Source organism: Physeter macrocephalus, chromosome 11 (genome assembly GCF_002837175.3).
Source record: "Physeter macrocephalus isolate SW-GA chromosome 11, ASM283717v5, whole genome shotgun sequence".
NCBI classification, from domain to species: Eukaryota; Metazoa; Chordata; class Mammalia; order Artiodactyla; family Physeteridae; genus Physeter; species Physeter macrocephalus.
This window is the reverse complement of record NC_041224.1, coordinates 4,574,009-4,591,792: the sequence shown is the minus strand read 5'-3', so window position 1 is coordinate 4,591,792 and position 17,784 is coordinate 4,574,009. Positions and strand designations below refer to the sequence as shown.

The window sequence follows — 17,784 nt, the reverse complement described above, 5'->3', positions numbered from 1 at the left end:
TTCTTAGACCCCATTTCACGGCTGAGCAAAAACACTCAGATCTGTTAACTGATACTGAAGATCAAACAGCTCATGGGTGTAACCTGAGGTGGAGATGAGATCTGAAGCCATGTTAGTTTCTATGAAACTTGTGCTCTTTCTACGGATCATGCAGCCTCAGGAACCAATCCCAGGGCCAGAGGCAGTGTGGAAAAGGAAACTTTTAATTTATGAATACACAGTCTCTCAGAGTCCATTTCTCATTCTGGATAAGAAATATGTTTGCACTTCCCTGAACCAGGTGGTGAGAAGGAGAAGGAATATTCATTATGGTTTAGTTCTTCACCATTAGGATTTAGTCAGAAATCCCAGTTTCCCCAACCCTTCTGATTTTGGTTTCATAAACCCCCTGCACCGGCAGGCGGACTCTCAACCACCGCGCCACCAGGGAAGCCCGTGTTGTTTGTTGTTGTTAGTCTTAACTACCTTTACTTCATCCTTGTTACTGAATGACTTTAGGTTGTCAGTTGTTTTCCCGCAGAACTTCCAAGACACTGCTCTCTTCGTCTCCTATTGATGTTCTAGTGAATTAGCAGTAGCAGCTAGTAAATTACACTAGTAAATTAGCTGTCAATTTATTAATCACTGGTTTGTTAGTAAACCCATCTCTCTCTGGCTGTTGTCTTTGGTGTTCTGCAGTTTTACCATGAATAGTCTATGTGTGGATTTCTTTTTATTTATCTTGGTTGGGGATTTGCTGAACTTGCTGAATCTGAGATTTGTGATTTACCAATTCTGGAAAAGTCTCAGCCATTCAGAGGTTGTCTCTTCCTCACTCTCACTACTACTTCTTTCTGGAAATCTGATGTCAAGTGTTAGATCTTATTGCTCTACACTCCGCGTCTCTTGCATATTTTTCTATCATTTTGTTTCTATGCACCACGTTCTGTTCAATGTCTGCTGCTCAGTCTGGCAGTTCACTCAACTCTTCTACTACGTCTAAACTCTAACTATTCATGCTATGCACTTTTTTTTTTTTTTTTTCCCAGTACGCACGCCTCTCACTGCTGTGGCCTCTCCCGCCGCGGAGCACAGGCTCCGGACGCGCAGGCTGAGCAGCCATGGCTCACGGGCCCAGCCGCTCCGCCGCACGCGGGATCTTCCCGGACCGGGGCACGAACCCGCGTCCCCTGCATCGGCAGGCGCACTCCCAACCACTGCGCCACCAGGGAAGCCCATGCTATGCACTTTTTAATCTCACCAGCTCCATTTTTCATTTCTAGGAGTTCTATTTTTTTTTCAATTTTACATGATTATTTTAGCAGTCTCTTGCTTTACTCATGTTACCAATTCATTATTTTCCTAATCACTTCGAACATAATTATTTTTATTCATAATTATTTTTATAATTACTTGTATACAAATAACAAAGTCCAAGGGGTGAAATTCTGCTTTTGTTTCTGCTGACTTGCTTCCTCAGGTGTTGTTTAATTTTTCTACTGTACACTAATAACTGGTGATGTGTCCCTGTGGGAATTTTAAGGGCTTTAGGTTGAAAGTTTGTTCCACCATTAAAAATGTGTACATAAATCTGCCAAGCAGGCAGGGAAACCAGTAATGGGAGACCATTTTATTTCTCGGTTTGAGGTTTCTAACACCACATAGGTGGTATATATATATATTTGAATTCCCAACTCTTACGTGGGCAAGACTGTGGTTACAAATTCTCAAATTCTCTTTCCTCTCCTCCATCACCTCATAAACAAGGTCAGGGCAGACTATCCTGACATCTCCCTTTGTTGTTGCACAGATTTCTTTTCAAGCCTTCCCATTTCACTGATCATATAGACTTCAAGAGTCAAGCCATAGGCAGGGATCTCAGCTCCAACTCCCTGCCTTTACAGACCCAAGATCCGGTCTCCCATTTCCTATGTGACCATTAAAATTCCCACGTGGCTCTACGTTCCAAGTATCTGATAAGTGCTTTGGGGAAATGGAGGCATCAGTACTAGCTTATCATCCCGGACTGTTGCTTCTAGCACCCCCCTTTTTTCAAAAAAAATTAAATATCTGAGGACTTCCTTGTGGAATCTGCTCATTTTAAACGGTGTTTGCCGTATTTGATGAAACATTTTGAAGATTATCTGTCTCTCATTTCCAGGGAGGAAGGAAGGAAACCAGAAAAGTCCTTTTATTAATTTCATGTCTCCTATGACACAGAAGCCTAAGGAGCTGGCACACTTTCTGACCACACTGAACGGTATTACAGAGAAGCATAAATGCTTCCGGTACCTTTTTTCAAAAAAAATTAAATATCTGAGGACTTCCTTGTGGAATCTGCTCATTTTAAACAGTGTTTGCCGTATTTGATGAAACATTTTGAAGATTATCTGTCTCTCATTTCCAGGGAGGAAGGAAGGAAACCAGAAAAGTCCTTTTATTAATTTCATGTCTCCTATGACACAGAAGCCTAAGGAGCTGGCACACTTTCTGACCACACTGAACGGTATTACAGAGAAGCATAAATGCTTCCGGTACCTTTAGTACCGGACTGTGTAAACAAGATATGTAATGTTCAGGATGAGGTAAAATTAGTCAGTTTGGAGTTTTCCTTAAGAACATGGCCCCTGCTGGCAGTGAATAGGTGAACTCAGGAGCGATTAAGAGAAGAAAGGGATTTGTTTACAAAAGTAAACTGGTTTGGAAGAACTGCCAGACACTAAAGTTCAAACTAGTTTGTTTTCGGTATACACGCAGACCTCGTTTTATTGTGCTTTGCTTTACTGCACTTCACGGATACTGCATTTTTAAAAATGGAAGGTTTGGGGCAACCCTGCATTGAGCAAGTCTATTGGTGCCATTTTTCCAACCGCATTTGCTCGCTTCATGATTCTAGGGCACGTTTTGGTAATTCTGGTAATATTTCAAAGTTTTTCATCATTATTGTATTTGTTATGGTGATCTGTGAGCAGTGATCTGATGTTACCATTGTAATTATTTTGAGGCACCACAAACTGCACCCACATAAGACTGCAAATTCAATCTATAAATATGTGTGATCTGACTCTTCCATCGACTGGCCATTTCTCCATCTCTCTTCCTCTCCTTGGGCCTCCCTATTCCCTGAGACACAACAATCTGAAATTAGGCCCATTAATATAACCCTACAGTGGCCTCTAAGTGTTCAAGTGAATGGAAGAGTCCCACGACTCTCCCTTTAAATCAAAAACTAGAAATGATTAGGCTTAGTGACGAAGGCATGTCAAAAGCCAAGACAGTCTGAAAGCTAGGCCTCTTCTACCAAACAGTCGGCCAAAGTGTGAATGCAAAGGGAAAGTTCTTGAAGGAAATCAAAAGTGCTACTCCAGGAAAGCAAAACAGCCTTACTGCTGACATGGAGAAAGTTTTAATGATCTGGATAGAAGATTAAACCAGCCACGACATTCCCTTCAGCCAAAGCCTAATTCAGAGCAAGACCCTAATCTCTTCAATTCTATGAAAGGTCGAGAGAGGAGAGGAAGGTACAGAAGAAAAGCATGAAGCTAGCAGAGGTTGGTTCATGAAGTTTAAGGAGAGAAGCCCTCTCTGTAACATAAAAGTTCACAGTGAAGCAGCAAGAGCTGATGTAGAAGCTGTAGCATGTTATCCAGAAGATCTGGCTAAGATAATTAATGAAGGTGGCTACACTAAACAACAGATTTTCAATGTAGATGAAACAGCCTTCTACCGGAAGAAGGTGCCATCTAGGACCTTCATAGCTAGAGAGGAGAAGCCAATGCCTGGCTTCAATGCTTCAAAGGACAGGCTGACTGTCTTGTTAGGGGCTGATGCAGCTGGTGGCTTGAAGTTGAAGCCAGTGCTCATCTACCATTCTACAAATACTAGGGTCCTTAAGAATTATTCTAAATCTACTCTACCTGTGCTCTATAAGTGGAACAACAAAGCCTGGATGGTAGTACATCTGCTTGCAACATAGTTTACTGAATACTTGAAGCCTGATGTTGAGACCTGCTGCTCAGAAAAAAAATATTCTTTTCAAAATATTACTGCTCACTGACAATGCACCTGGTCACCCAGGATGTCTGATGGAGATGTTCAATGAGATTCATGTTGTTTTCAGGCCTGCTGACAGGACATCCATTCTGCGCCCTGTGGATCAAGGAGTTATTTAGACTTTCAAGTCTTATTATTTAAAAAATACATTTTGTAAGGCTATAGCTGCCACAGATAGTGACTCCTCTGATGGATCTGGGCAAAGTCAATTGAAAACCTTCTGGAAAAGTGTCACTATTCTAGATGCCATCAAGAACATTCCTGACTCATGGGAACAGGTCAAAATATCAACATTGACAGGAGATTGGAAGAAGCTGATTCTAACCCTCCTGGATGACTTTGAGGGGTTCAAGACTTCAGTGGAGGAAGTAACTGCAGTCATGGTCGAAAGAGCAAGAGAACTGGAATTAGAGGTGGAGCCTGAAGATGTGACTGACTTGCTACAATCTCATGATAAAACTTGAACAGATGAGGAGTTGCTTCTTATGGCTGAGCAAAGAGATGGAATCTACTCCTGGTGCAGATGCTGTCAAGATTGTTGAAATGACAACAAAGAATTTAGAATACTACAGAAACTTAGCTGATAAAGCAGCAGCTGCATTTGAGAGGACTGACTGATTTTGAAAGAAGCTCTACTGTGGGTAAAATGCTACCAAACAGGTCTGCATTCTATAGAAAAATCGTCACGAAAGGAAGAACCAATCAACATGGCAAACTTCACTGCTGTCTTATCTTAAGAAGCTGCCACGGCCACCCCAGTTTCAGCAGCCACCACCCTGCTCAGTCAGCAGCCATCAGCATCAAGGCAAGACCCTCACCAGCAAAAAGATTATGACTCTCTGAAGGCTCGGATGATGGTTAGCTTTTCTCAGTAACAAAGTGTCTCTAAATTAAGGTATGTACATTGCTTTTTCAGACATACTGCTATTGCACATTTAATAGACTGGAGTGGAGTGTAAACATAACTTTTATGTGCACTGGGAAACCAAAAAATTCATGTGACTTGCTTTATTGCAACATTTGCTTTAGAGCAGTGGTCTGGAACTGAACCTGCAATACTTCCGAAGTATGCCTGTATGCATGTACTGCTTATTTGTTTTATAGCAATAGGAAGAAGAAATCCTTTTTGAGCCTCTGTTACATTCATGCTAATTTACTCACATTAATTCTTAGCCCTATGAATCTGTGTACAGATGAAAAAACTTGAGGCTCAGAGACAGAAACTGCCATCTTTATGGCACAGCCAATAGGCCATGGAGCTAGGGTTCAAATCTAGGTATGCCTGTGCTATTTCTATACAGCTGACACAGGCCTCTAACAATAAGGCCTTGAAATACAAAACTCACTGAACTAAATAAATAGTAGCAGAGTCAGCTCAAACAAGCCAATGTATTCCTAATTTGGATGTCAAAATCAGGAGTTGTTCAAAAGAAACGACTCCGTTCCACCTACAGTAAAGGATTTAAGCAAAGTACTCCTGCTACTCCAATTGCCTGTCTAAACTTTTCAAAGGGCGCTCTTCCAAAAGAAGCTTAGGAGGAAAGAGATGATCTCCAACACCATGCTGATTGTAGAGTGGCAGTTTGGAAGGTAAGGGAAAGAAACCGTTTTTTTGTTTGTTTGTTTTGTTTTTTTAACATTATTTATTTATTTGGCTGCACCAGGTCTTAGTTGCAGCATGTGGGATCTTCGTTCCAGTGTTTGGGATCTTCAGTTGCGGCACGCGGGATCTCAGTTGCGGCATGCGTGCGGGATCTAGTTCCCTGACCAGGGATCGAACCCAGGCCCCCCTGCATTGGGAGCACAGAGTCTTAACTGCTGGACCACCAGGGAAGTCCCAAGCAATCGGTTTTTTTAAAAGTACTTTAAAATCAGTTTTTATGGTAAAGAGTCAAGGAGTGGAAAAGTTCAAAGCAAATGGGAGACAAAGCTGAGAGGGGAAATTTTACTGTATAACTTTCTATATTTTCTGATTTTTGAGTCATGTGAATACAATTACATATTCAAAAAATTAAATTTTAGGAAACTAGTCTAAAAGTCACCTCTAACCAACTGTTCGAGCTACTCTATGTAACAAGAGAATAAAAGACTAATGAAAACTAAGTAAATAAAGTTCTTTCACTTCCATTATGCTTATTCTCCACACTGTGAATGTTCTCTCAGAACATGCCAGATTTTTAAGGTAAAGTCATTGTTTCATTCTAAAGAACTGAAGTAAAATCTTTACAGTGGCTAGAACAGGAGGCCAGTGAAATGAGAACAATTTAGTGATTTCTTTAAATCTATTTGCTGAAATCCACCTAAAAGACAGTCCATGTGTATCACACCTCAATGCCAGGTTAGCCCTGGCTCCACGTACCTTTAGGAAAAGCAGGTTTAACGGCCATCCTGCCAACCAGGCATTCTTTCAGCATGGATTCATAGTTGACCCAACGATGAACCTGGTGTGGGAGAAAAATAGCAGAAAAGCAACATGACTCTAACTCCATGAGATGCCCTAATTTTTTTCTGATGAAAACTAAATATTCTTACATGGCTCTGAAAAACTAAGAAGCAGATTCAATTAGCCAACAAGGGAGTGACAAAATGGGAGCATATATAGGGACTTTAGAACAATGTTCTCAAAGTGTTGTCTACAGACCTCTGGAGGTTCCTGATGCCCTTTCAGATACCCACGAGGTCTCGATTAGTTTCATAATAATACTAAGATGTTATCTGCCTTTTTCATTGTATTGACATTTGCAGTGATGTTGAAATAGCAATGGTGGGTAAACCAGTTTGCATCTTAGCACAAATCAAGGCAGCGGTCTCAATCATTACATTGCTTACCACCACAGACCCACGGCGCTGGAGGGAGTTGGCTTCATTTAAGAATATCCTTCATGAAGTAGAAAAAATTAATTTTCTGAAACCTCAACCCTTGGTTATAGGTCTTTTCTATATGCTGTGTGACAAAATGGGAAGTTCTCAAAAACACTTCTGCTGCTAAGTGAGACGGTTGCTGCGAGGAAAAACACTTAGGCAACTGTTTGATTTGCCTGTTAAACTGTGCTTTTTCTTGAAAGGCTGTTTATCCATAAAAGAAAAAGAATGACCTATAAACTAGTTACTCAGACTTGGGTATCTGATAGACATTTTCTTCTAAATGAACAAAGTGAGACTGTCACTTCAAGGGAAACAACTGACAGTATTTGTTGCCAGAATTACTAGTGGGAATGAAATTTAAACAACCTTTCTGGAGGGCATCTTCTCAATATATATTAAAAGCCTTAAAATATGCAGCTCTTCCCCTCAGTAATTCAGGAAGTTACCTGAGAAAATATCTGCATATACACAAAGATGCAGGCACCAGGACACTCATCGTAGCACTAGTTATATTAGCAAAATATTGGGAACAATCTAAAAGTCCAATTGTAAAAGACCAGTAAAGGAAAACCAGAATATATTATCCCATAAATGCTATATAATCACTAAATAATCAGGTCAAAGAATACTGATACCAGAATCTTTATGTATGTTCCTGAGTAAATAAATATACACTAAAATAGCAAATATGTAAAAAATATATATGTAATTATAAATGCACACTAATATAAATTGAAATTTTATTTGCCAAATAGTTATGGAGTCTCCAGTAATGTGTAAAGCACCATCTCTGGTGCTATGGGGTGGGGTAGAATTTTAACAGATAGATGAAGGAGAAGGATATTCAGAGAGACAAAGGTATGGGGTTTGTCAGTCATGGAACTGGTGATTTGCTCAAAGCACTTCAGTTCCAAAGCAAGTTGCATGTTGAGAATATTTACCTTGATGACATTATTTTTAGGCCCTCAAATGCCAGACTAATGACTTTGAATTCCTTACACTGTCATTGGTGAGCCTCTGAAACTTGTAGAGCAAGGTGCTAAGACGACTGTCTTTAAGAATATTATTCTAGCTGTCATGTTATCTAAATTGGTACTGAAGGTAAAGATACCGGGACAGTATGAAAATATGAGGACCAGAGAGGGTGATGCCAACTTGACCTAAGGCAGTGGGAGGAGAGAAAAGGTGCAATGTTTAAAGACAGCATCGCAGACCTTCACCAGGGACTCGATGCTGAGGCACATCTGTTACCGAGACTGCTGCCCCAGAGCCATACTGCCGCCCCTCCCTCAGACGGAAACTAACTGCCCTTATCGAGTGTCAGGCCCAAATACAAACGGAGGAAGCTGCTCCTAAAGAAATTTCTAAACAACTGGTTCGAACTAACTAGGCCCCAAATGGCAGAAGACCTAAACTCCAGTGGACCTTGAGCCTCATTATGCACTCGCTGTAATGCACTAGCGTGCTACAAGTGACACACCCCGCAGCGCCGTGACAGCCGGCGACTGCCGTGACGACAACCAGAAGAGCCCAAAAAAGGACTGCAAAGGAGCGCTGCCTCAGTTCCCGGTCCCAAGCACACCCCCCGCCCTCGGATAAGTCATGAATATCCCTCCCACTCTTTACTCAATTCCCTCCATTTTACCCCAACCCTCCTATATATATGGTGTCTCGGCCTGAGTCAGGCTGAGAAGTCGATCTGCGAACTAGCTCTTGCTTCTCCCTTCTTTGGCCACCGAATAAAGCTTGTGCTGTTCCAGTCTCAGCACTGGTTTTGTTACTGGCTATACGAATCCAAGCAGAAAAAGAACCTCCCAGGCTGAGACAAGGGATCTCGACCTGGGCCAAGACCCTGGCACAGGTCCAGGTGACCACTTCAATAACACAATGAGAGAAGGCAAAGATTACTCAAGTGGTTTCAAGTTCCCATTTCCAGAAACAGGAAACGGTAGAAAAAACCAAGGGAAGAAGATGAGTTGATATTATTTGAGGGCACACTGAGTTCAACTGCCAACAGGTTTTCAAACTGCCCATCAGCCAACTGGAAATACGAAACGAGAAGTCAGAAGCGAGATCAAAACTAGAGACAGAAGTCGGACAATAAAGAGATTACTTAATATTCTTTGTACAACTCAAATACTAGATATTAAAGATAGAAGAAGCTTCACCACTGTTTCTAGAATTTTATAAAGTTGTTTACTTCTGTGGTGAGCAAAAGTCATAAATAAACATCACTGGTCTTATTAAAGCCAAGGGGAATGCAGCAATCTGGTAACTCAAGTGAGGACAAAGAGTGTAGCCTGACATTTCCGTAATCAAAGGATGATGCAGCCATAAAGCCACCAAGCCACTGCAGCCGCCCCCTATGGTGTGGCCTAAGAGGAATTCAGGATGGAGAAAAAGAGGATACTGGCCCTAGAGAGTTAAGGTGCATATTAAAGGAACAATTTCAACAAGCCCAGACTCTTGCATCTTCCCATACACAGAGAAGCACTAAAATAATTAACTGAGATGCCTGCTTTTTGTGATTAGTAGTAATGTTTTGATGTTCTACTACATGTTTTTTCCCAGCAAAAGCTCCTATATGTCCTGGTTTCTCCCTTACCTCTTTGGAACAGAGCTCAGAGCTATCCAAGAGGCTGTTTCAGGACTACAGTCCTCAGTAACACCTCAAATAAAACATATTTCTCAACTTTTAGGTGGTGCATTTTTTTTTGGTCCACAGAAGTATTGTTGAAACTGCTAAAGAATTTAACAATATAGCAGTTCTTGTGACTTCCCCAAAACAAGCTTATTTCAATAAGGTCCATATAATTGCACAACACTAAGAAATATGAATAGGACTAGATGTTACCGGAAATTCTTCTTGTGGAAGAGCACATTCAGCATCAAGAGGTCATAGGTGCCAGCGAAAAACTGGTACTTGCCATCTTGCCTCTTCAAGGACTAAATCACTAGCCACTGCAGCTTGCTGACCTTCACCACCCCCTGAAAGGAGTGCAGCAGGGTGGAGACCAGGAATGACACACTCTGTACTCTGGGAAAAACTGGCAGAACAGGGCTTCGGAGAGTTAGATGTTTCCAGGAGATGATTTTATGAGCTCAAATTCCTGCATCTTCTCATATCTAGAAAAGCACTAAGATCATTTAAGGTGACATCTGCCCCTCGTAACTAGCAGTAAGCATCTGCCAAGACGTGTGCTTGACTCTACGTACCCCTCTTCACTAAAATCATACGATACTGACCTCTCCCTCTCGCTCTCGGGAGCAGTTTCTCAGAGCTCTCTGAGATGCTGTCTCCCAAGCTATAGCCCTCATTTCGCCCCAAATAAAACTTAACTCACAACTCTCACACTGTGAATTTTTTTTTCAGTTGACACAGGACAGATAGAAGTATGGTAGACAAGTTTTCCGGCAAACATTCCCAAACTTTCTATTTGGCTTGCACTGCTAGCCAATAACAAATATCAAATGACAACGGGAATTTAAATCAGCAATAAGGACCTCCCAAGGAGAATCCTAGTATCACCAATGGGTAAAAATGACTTTTCTCCAACCCAGGAAAAACATGAACAGCAAATGAGATTCGGTTATTTAAGCAGATGCATGTAAGTACATTAAAGTACAAAACAAATTATATTTCTGGTATCCTGGTCAAAAAATAAATCCTACAACGGATGAGAAGGTAAGAGGAACAGAAATCAAATTTCATTTGCTCAGAACGCAGCTCTAAAAATAACCCAGTCTGATTCAGGTATCTCAGATGGTAAAAACCCAGTACTACAACATGGTTAATCATCGCTAAAATACAAAATAAAGCATTTGTGAGACAAAGGCAAATTTCTATTCTTTTCAAGACAGTTGTTTCAAAATAGCAGTTCAGCCAACTGATAGTAATTATCATATTCTCCATGATTTTTAAACAGTATAAGAGCTAATCATTGTTTTCAATAAATATAAGGGGGAAAAGTGACTAATTTAAATATCTTTTGACACATACTACAGAATCTCTGCTATCTCTAGGAAAAATATGTTTTCTATTCATTAATGATCTTTCTACATAATATGCAGACTTAGTACAGCAAGACAGGCTGACTATGTAACAATCCCCAAATAAGCAAAGACGCTAAGGGACTTGTTATCTCCTCTAATGGTCACTGCCTCCTATAAGTCAGTCATCACCATTATCAAAACTGATCAAAACTGAGTAAACAGTTGCCAGCAGAAGAGCAGCAAACACTTAAGAGTAAACTCCCAGGGCTTCCCTGGTGGCGCAGTGGTTGAGAGTCCGCCTGCCGATGCAGGGGAACCGGGTTCGCGCCCCGGTCCGGGAAGATCCCACATTCCACGGAGCGGCTGGGCCCGTGAGCCGTGGCCGCTGCGCCTAAAAAAAAAAAAAAAAAAGAGTAAACTCCCAGATACAGATCTGAGAGCAACTCTAAAATGTTAGTAAAATAATTCAAAGGCAAGTTAAATGAACAGTTGTTACTTATGAGCATCTTCCCACACTTCAAAATTCAAGCCACACATCTGAAATGTACGCCACTCTTTTCTTTCTTTCTACCACCGTCGCACTGCTGAACCTAAGAGCACTCGCCCACTGTGATGGAAGATCACTTTCAGCACCTTACCTGATCAAAAAGGTCAGTGCCATCTGATCCTGCTGTTCTCATAAGTTCCTCTTCTCCGCCAGGATGATACTCCATATACGGGCTGACATTATAAACAAACCCTACATCAAATAAGGAGAAACGACACCCTAAATGAACTTCTTACAAACTGTACAAATTAGAAATCGAAGTTTCAATACATTTTTCCAAATACATTCCATTTAACAACCATTATTTAGAAGTATTAATAACACGAGGGGTCTGAGATTTCACCACACTTGCAAGCTAACAAGTTAGCCTGCCAGTTTCATGGGTCCTGACAGAAAACAAGAGACTCCCAGGTTAGAAACAAAGGAGGGCTTCCCTGGTGGCGCAGTGGTTGCGCGTCCGCCTGCCGATGCAGGGGAACCGGGTTCGTGCCCCGGTCTGGGAGGATCCCACATGCCGCGGAGCGGCTGGGCCCGTGAGCCGTGGCCGCTGCGCCTGCGCGGACGGAGCCTGTGCCCCGCAACGGGAGAGGCCACAACAGTGAGAGGCCCGCGTACCGCAAAAAAAAAAAAAAAGGAGAACTTAGTACTTACATCAGTAGTGGTAACCTTTTCTAATGGGCAGTAAATACACCTGGCCCTTTGCTCTGGAGGAAGACATGATCTCTACTATACTGAACAGTAAGCAAAGCTGTCCTTTGCTCTAGAGGGAGACACTAGCTCTACCATCTAAGGTTGTTCACCACGCAAACATCCCTGAAAAGACTGCCTAGAACAACGACAGTCGGCACGTCTGCTCGCAAGCTATGCAGGTGTGCCGAGACCTATAGAGAACTGCCTCCTAACGCAAAGAAATAATGAAACACCTAAATAAATAATTTTTAACAGTTCTCTCTCCCCCCACCTCTCTCTCTCATATTACCACTTCATCGTCCTCTACTGCCCTGGCAGGAGAATCTGATGAAAAAGAATGGAGCTGTCATCCATAAGTTGATCGTCTCAGCAAAGGCTGACACGGTGACTGGGCCACTGAGGCACGGTCTGCGAAAGCAAACACAATTCTTTTCCGCGGTTGCCCAAGGAACCAAGATTATTGTTTAGATCCTAATAATCCTTTCATCTTCCCCAATATTTACTTTACCTGTTCATATATTTAACTATGTTTTTATCTTTTAAGAAGAAGGAACAGGGAACAAGAAATACAGGAGAATAGCTCAATGAATAGCCTTCCCAAGGAAGTGAATTCCTTTTTAGTCCTTCACTTGTAGTACACTAGAGAGCAGACAAATCCAGCCCTCAAGACTCCTCATGAGTGCAAGGAGGACAACTGGTTTTCTTATATCCAGGACTCTTCCTTCTTTATGTAATGACTTCCATGAATTTAAATAACCTCAGATAATTTAAAATGTTCATCCTATACAATAATCTTGGAAGGAAAGTAGTTGAATTTCAGACTCAAGAAAGGTACTGTAATTTTTCCCCCAGTTTAATTTTGGAAAATAACCAAGCAGTCCAGGTTTCTTTATAAAATTGCTTAAAGGCAATTCACAAAAAGAAGTAAATTCACAAAATCTCTCTTCCAGCAGTCCTCCAAAAAAGTCAGGAAAAGAAAAGAAAAAAAAAAAAAAAACAACTGGCAGAGTTCCCCTATCTCTCCTTCCCCATCCACCTTTCCCTGCCAAATTTACAAGGAATTTTTGCTATTGTTTAATGCTCCAAATTCCACAGACCACAAATGTCTGAAGTAATGATTAGGATCAGAATTTTTCCCAATAGGCTTTTAAAGATAGAGAATGCATTCCAAACCAAAGAATTCCAAACTTTCTCTGCAACCAAACCTTGACTTGGGTTCTAGAGTTTCTCAGGAACATGAAATCTATAACACACAATCATCTAACTTTCTGTGATGGAATCCCATGTATTTCAGCAACCAGTGGGAGGATGACCAGGCAGCTTAACAACTACCCCTGATCACCAGAGAAAGCCTGAGACATCCCACGGGTGTTCTCCGCTGCCTGCCAATCCTTTAGATCAACCCTTGTCCTCTCATATCTTCCTTCTGATGGACTAGGATCACTCTGGACCCAAAGAACTTCCCATCCTCTTCAAATGCACGACACCAGGAATGCCTATAAAATCCCTCACTTTAAGGAAATTAGGATTGTTAGTGTCTCAGCCCAAGAAATGTTAGCTCCAACCACACTTGGCAGTGTCAGTAATTTGCTAATTATGAGACTTTAAAGCCAGCCCCAAGATGCAACAGGTGCATTCCCTCTGGTCCAGAGGCTCGCTATTCCCTTTTTCTTCCTCCCCTATCCCCTTCCTTTTTACCTTTTCAAAAGCATTTCCTAACAACTAAAATTTGCACCACTGAGTGTAGCCGAAGAAAACAAGAACCTAGCTTTATGCTTTTCCCTGATGCTTTACTGTATTCTATTTGTACGATACATGGCTTTTAAATTTATTTATTTATTTATTTTTGGCTGTGTTGGGTCTTCGTTTCTGTGCAAGGGCTCTCTCTAGTTGCAGCGAGCGGGGGCCACTCTTCGTCACGGTGTGCAGGCCTCTCACTGTTGTGGCCTCTCTTGTTGCGGAGCACAGGCTCCAGATGCGCAGGCTCAGTAGTTGTGGCTCACTGGCCTAGCTGCTCTGCGGCATGTGGGATCCTCCCAGACCAGGGCTTGAACCTGTGTCCCCTGCATTGGCAGGCAGATTCTCAACCACTGAGCCACCAGGGAAGCCCCGATACATGGCTTTTAGATAGTAATTTCTCACGTGCAAGTTTCCAGCCTCCTATGAGTTCTTACCACCTGATTTTTAGAAACTAATTTTACAACGTTCCAAATTTTGCAGTGATGCAATTAACTTCTTCCTAAAGCTCTAATTGCTCAGGTGTGGCAGATCTGCACAACTGATTGCCCATTAAATATAAACAAATAGTATTTATGAACCAACAGACATAATCTTAATTTGATGCTAGGCTATTAATAAATTCTGCAGAACCTAAATGTTAATAATGACATTAAGAACAAAAATGGGCAGGAATGGATTCATGAAACATCAATCCTAAATGGTGCAAAACTAGGCTGAGACCAAGATCCTCTGGTCACAGCCCAACTGCTGCTTTTAGATCATTTACATGGATGACTTTCAGTGGTAGAGGGGGACTTAGGGAGGATACCTACCTACCTACCCATCTATCTATCCCCTCCTTTGTGCTTATATTTTATTTTTTGCAGTTTTTTTTTTTAACTCTAACCAGGAGTAGATACAAGAAAAGGATTGACTGAGTACTGTGACGAAAAGCAACTTAGTTTCACAATAGGTACATACACCAAATCATAATGTTATACACCATAAGCTTATACCACGTTATAGGTCAATTATATCTCAATGAAACTGGGGGGAAAAAAAGAGGAGGAGCAACTTACTGAAACCAAAATACAGCAGTTCTATTAAGAATATATACTCTAGTGTTTAAATATCGATACATTATTTTAAAATGCCCTAGCAATATTCAGAGGTATATTTTATAGCTAATTCATCCTAGCAGAGCTGCAGTGCAATTGAAAGCACACAGTCAGAACAACAGCTACACTGAGCTCTCTAGGCAATGTACTGGTAGAACCTGTTCTAATATTTTCACACTAAATTATCTTGCTTCTGTTATATGTCTAGAACTCTGAGTTCTCCAATAAGTTCCTAGAATAAAAATCAGACACATCAAAATTACCAATTCAATCACAGAATGACAGTCTTAAAGCTGGGAGAATTCCACAGGCAATTTTTAGTCTGATCTTGCATCCAGTACAGGATTCACCTCTACAGGACGTATAGACAGCATGTGCACACAGCATATAGGATCATCCAGCATCTGCTTGGATCCATCCAGTACCAACGTCTAGTTTAAAACTGCTTGTTGAAAAGCTTAGTTCAAGGATCAATATCATTTCAGGTACAACCAGAAAACTAATGTTGCCATTTTACACGCAAAGAACTCTTCCATCTTGGCAAACGCTGCCTCTGGTTTTTCACGTATATTTTTATTTGTTGTAATTTAAACCCCAACTGCTACTGATAAAGACTATGGGCATCTTACAGTAATATATTAACTTTAAGTTTGCGTAAGTTTGTGCGTACAAATTTTAAAAACACACACTAAAACGTGTAAAAGAAAAGAAAATATACCAGTTGCCTAGCCTAGCTAACAGTGTTACCATGATTGAGCCATTAAACGTGGTCCTGAACTTCCCAGCGGCTAAGGCCAAAGGAGATACTAGTTACAGTGGTCTCATTACCTGATCCCAAAAAGTATTAAAAGGGAACAACAAACAAACAAACAGAGACTCATTGGTTCTTTAAAGGCACAAGACTCCCTTCGAGTTTTTGATATTGATATTGCAAAGATTTGAGTCGTCCCCATACAGGGGCCGTGAACCACATAATATATAGTACAATTTAACAACATGCAGAAACATTCTTCAGGTAGCATTCCTCCCAGCCTCTCCAGCCTCAGGTAACCACAAGGTACTTTCTGTCTCTAGATTTATATATTTCGGGCATTTCACATAAATGGAATCACACAATTTGTGGTCTCTTGTGTTTGCCTTCTCTCACTTAGTACACTATTTTCAAGGTTCATCCATGGTGTTGCAAGTATCAGTACCTCATTCCTTTTTCCAGCCGAATAATATTTCATGTATGGATGGGCTACATTTTAGTTATCCATCCATCAGCTCGGGGACATACAGGCTGTTTCCACTTTTTAGCTTTTATGAATAATGATGCTAGGAACATTTGTGCACATGGCTTTGTGTGGGCATATATTTGTATTTCTGTTGAGTATATACCAAGGAGTGAACTTCCTGGGTCATACAGCAATCTCTGTTTAACCTTGTGAGGAACTGTTTTCCATTCTCTGCAGCAATATGTGAAGGTTCCAATTCCAGGCCGCTCTTTCTTTAGTCACTACCCCAGCTCCCTAGAGAGGAAAAGCCTTTTGCCACCTGTGGAACCTGAGTCACACCTCATACCTCAGATAACTGAACTCAGAACTGGATTGCAGCATGACCCAAACAATTCTCAACCCCCAGCTCTAGACGACACAGCACGATGGAAGACTCAAGTGGACCTATTAGATCTATTAATCTAGCTCCCAGATGGGGCTCCCACAATTTTTCAGGTTAGGTACCCATACATGTGAATCCTAATCGCCCACCAATAAGGAGGGAAGGGCATCCCCATGGTTCAGGCCACACACCCACTACCTAGTAATTCTTCACTTTTTCTTTGTTCTATGTTGTAAGTCAGAGAGTTTCAAAGTATGGTCCAGGGGCTCCCGCAAAGCTCAAGACTCTTTTGGTGGTCCAAGGCCAAAACATTTTCATAGCAATACTAAGATGCTGCCTGCCTTTTTAAAAAAATTCTTTCACAAGTGTATAAGATTAAATGCAGAAGGTGATATGAGAATACGGTTGTTATCTATTAAGCCACACATTAAAGATATTTGCCAACATGGAAAACAATGTCACTTTCTATGTTTTGTTTTGGAAAATATAGTTATTTTTCATGAAAATATTATTATTTATGATAACATACAGTGAGTTTATTTTTAAATCAATTTTTAAAATTCTTTCAATTTCTCAATTTTAATTTCTGAAGGGTAAATATCAATAGATATGACCATCATAAATAAAAGTTCTTTGGGGTCCTCAGTAATTTTTAAAGGAGTAAAGGGATCTTAAAACCAAAAAGTTTGAGAACTACTGCTATAAGTAAAAGTGGTATTTTTATAATTAGCTTTTAAAATAATTTGTTTTAAAATTCAAACACAAATGTAACTCCAAAGCCCCACATTACATTAATTCAACAAAAGTTTATTTCATGTCTATCATGTGTATACAAAGTATTATGCTACTATACTGCAGTGTTCCTGTTTATTTCACTAATCACCACTGTTCATTTTGTTGGCTCTACTACAATAAATGAAGGAAAAGTGTGTGCTCACATAGTAAAATCATGGCATATTTCACTGTATTCAAATACACAGGTCCATTTTTGCAAGTACTGTGACTACTTTGCCATCTTGTGTTCAGTAAAGAAACTGCATATTGTTTTCATTATTTTACGTCTGATGTTTATCTAGTTCTAACAACTGCTGGGAAGAGGGTGTTGAAATACACAACAATGGTTATGGATTTGAATTTTTTCTTTCAATTCTATTAATGTTTGCTTCATGTATTTTTTTTTTTTTTTTTTTTTTTTTGTGGCATGCGGGCCTTCCTCTGTTG

At 40.8% G+C, this 17,784-nt stretch overlaps 1 protein-coding gene across 1 annotated transcript in view; it reads right to left on the bottom strand.

The window, feature by feature from the left end:
* Window positions 1-17,784, bottom strand: part of LOC102993801 (cytochrome b5 reductase 4) — a 100,508-nt gene that overhangs the window by 59,997 nt on the left and 22,727 nt on the right. Inside the window, exons 3-4 of the mRNA XM_055087691.1 lie at window positions 11,529-11,629; window positions 6,392-6,473 (exon numbers count right to left, since the gene is read on the bottom strand). Coding sequence (XP_054943666.1) covers window positions 6,392-6,473; window positions 11,529-11,629 — 183 coding nt within the window. The remainder of the gene's footprint in view (window positions 1-6,391; window positions 6,474-11,528; window positions 11,630-17,784) is intronic.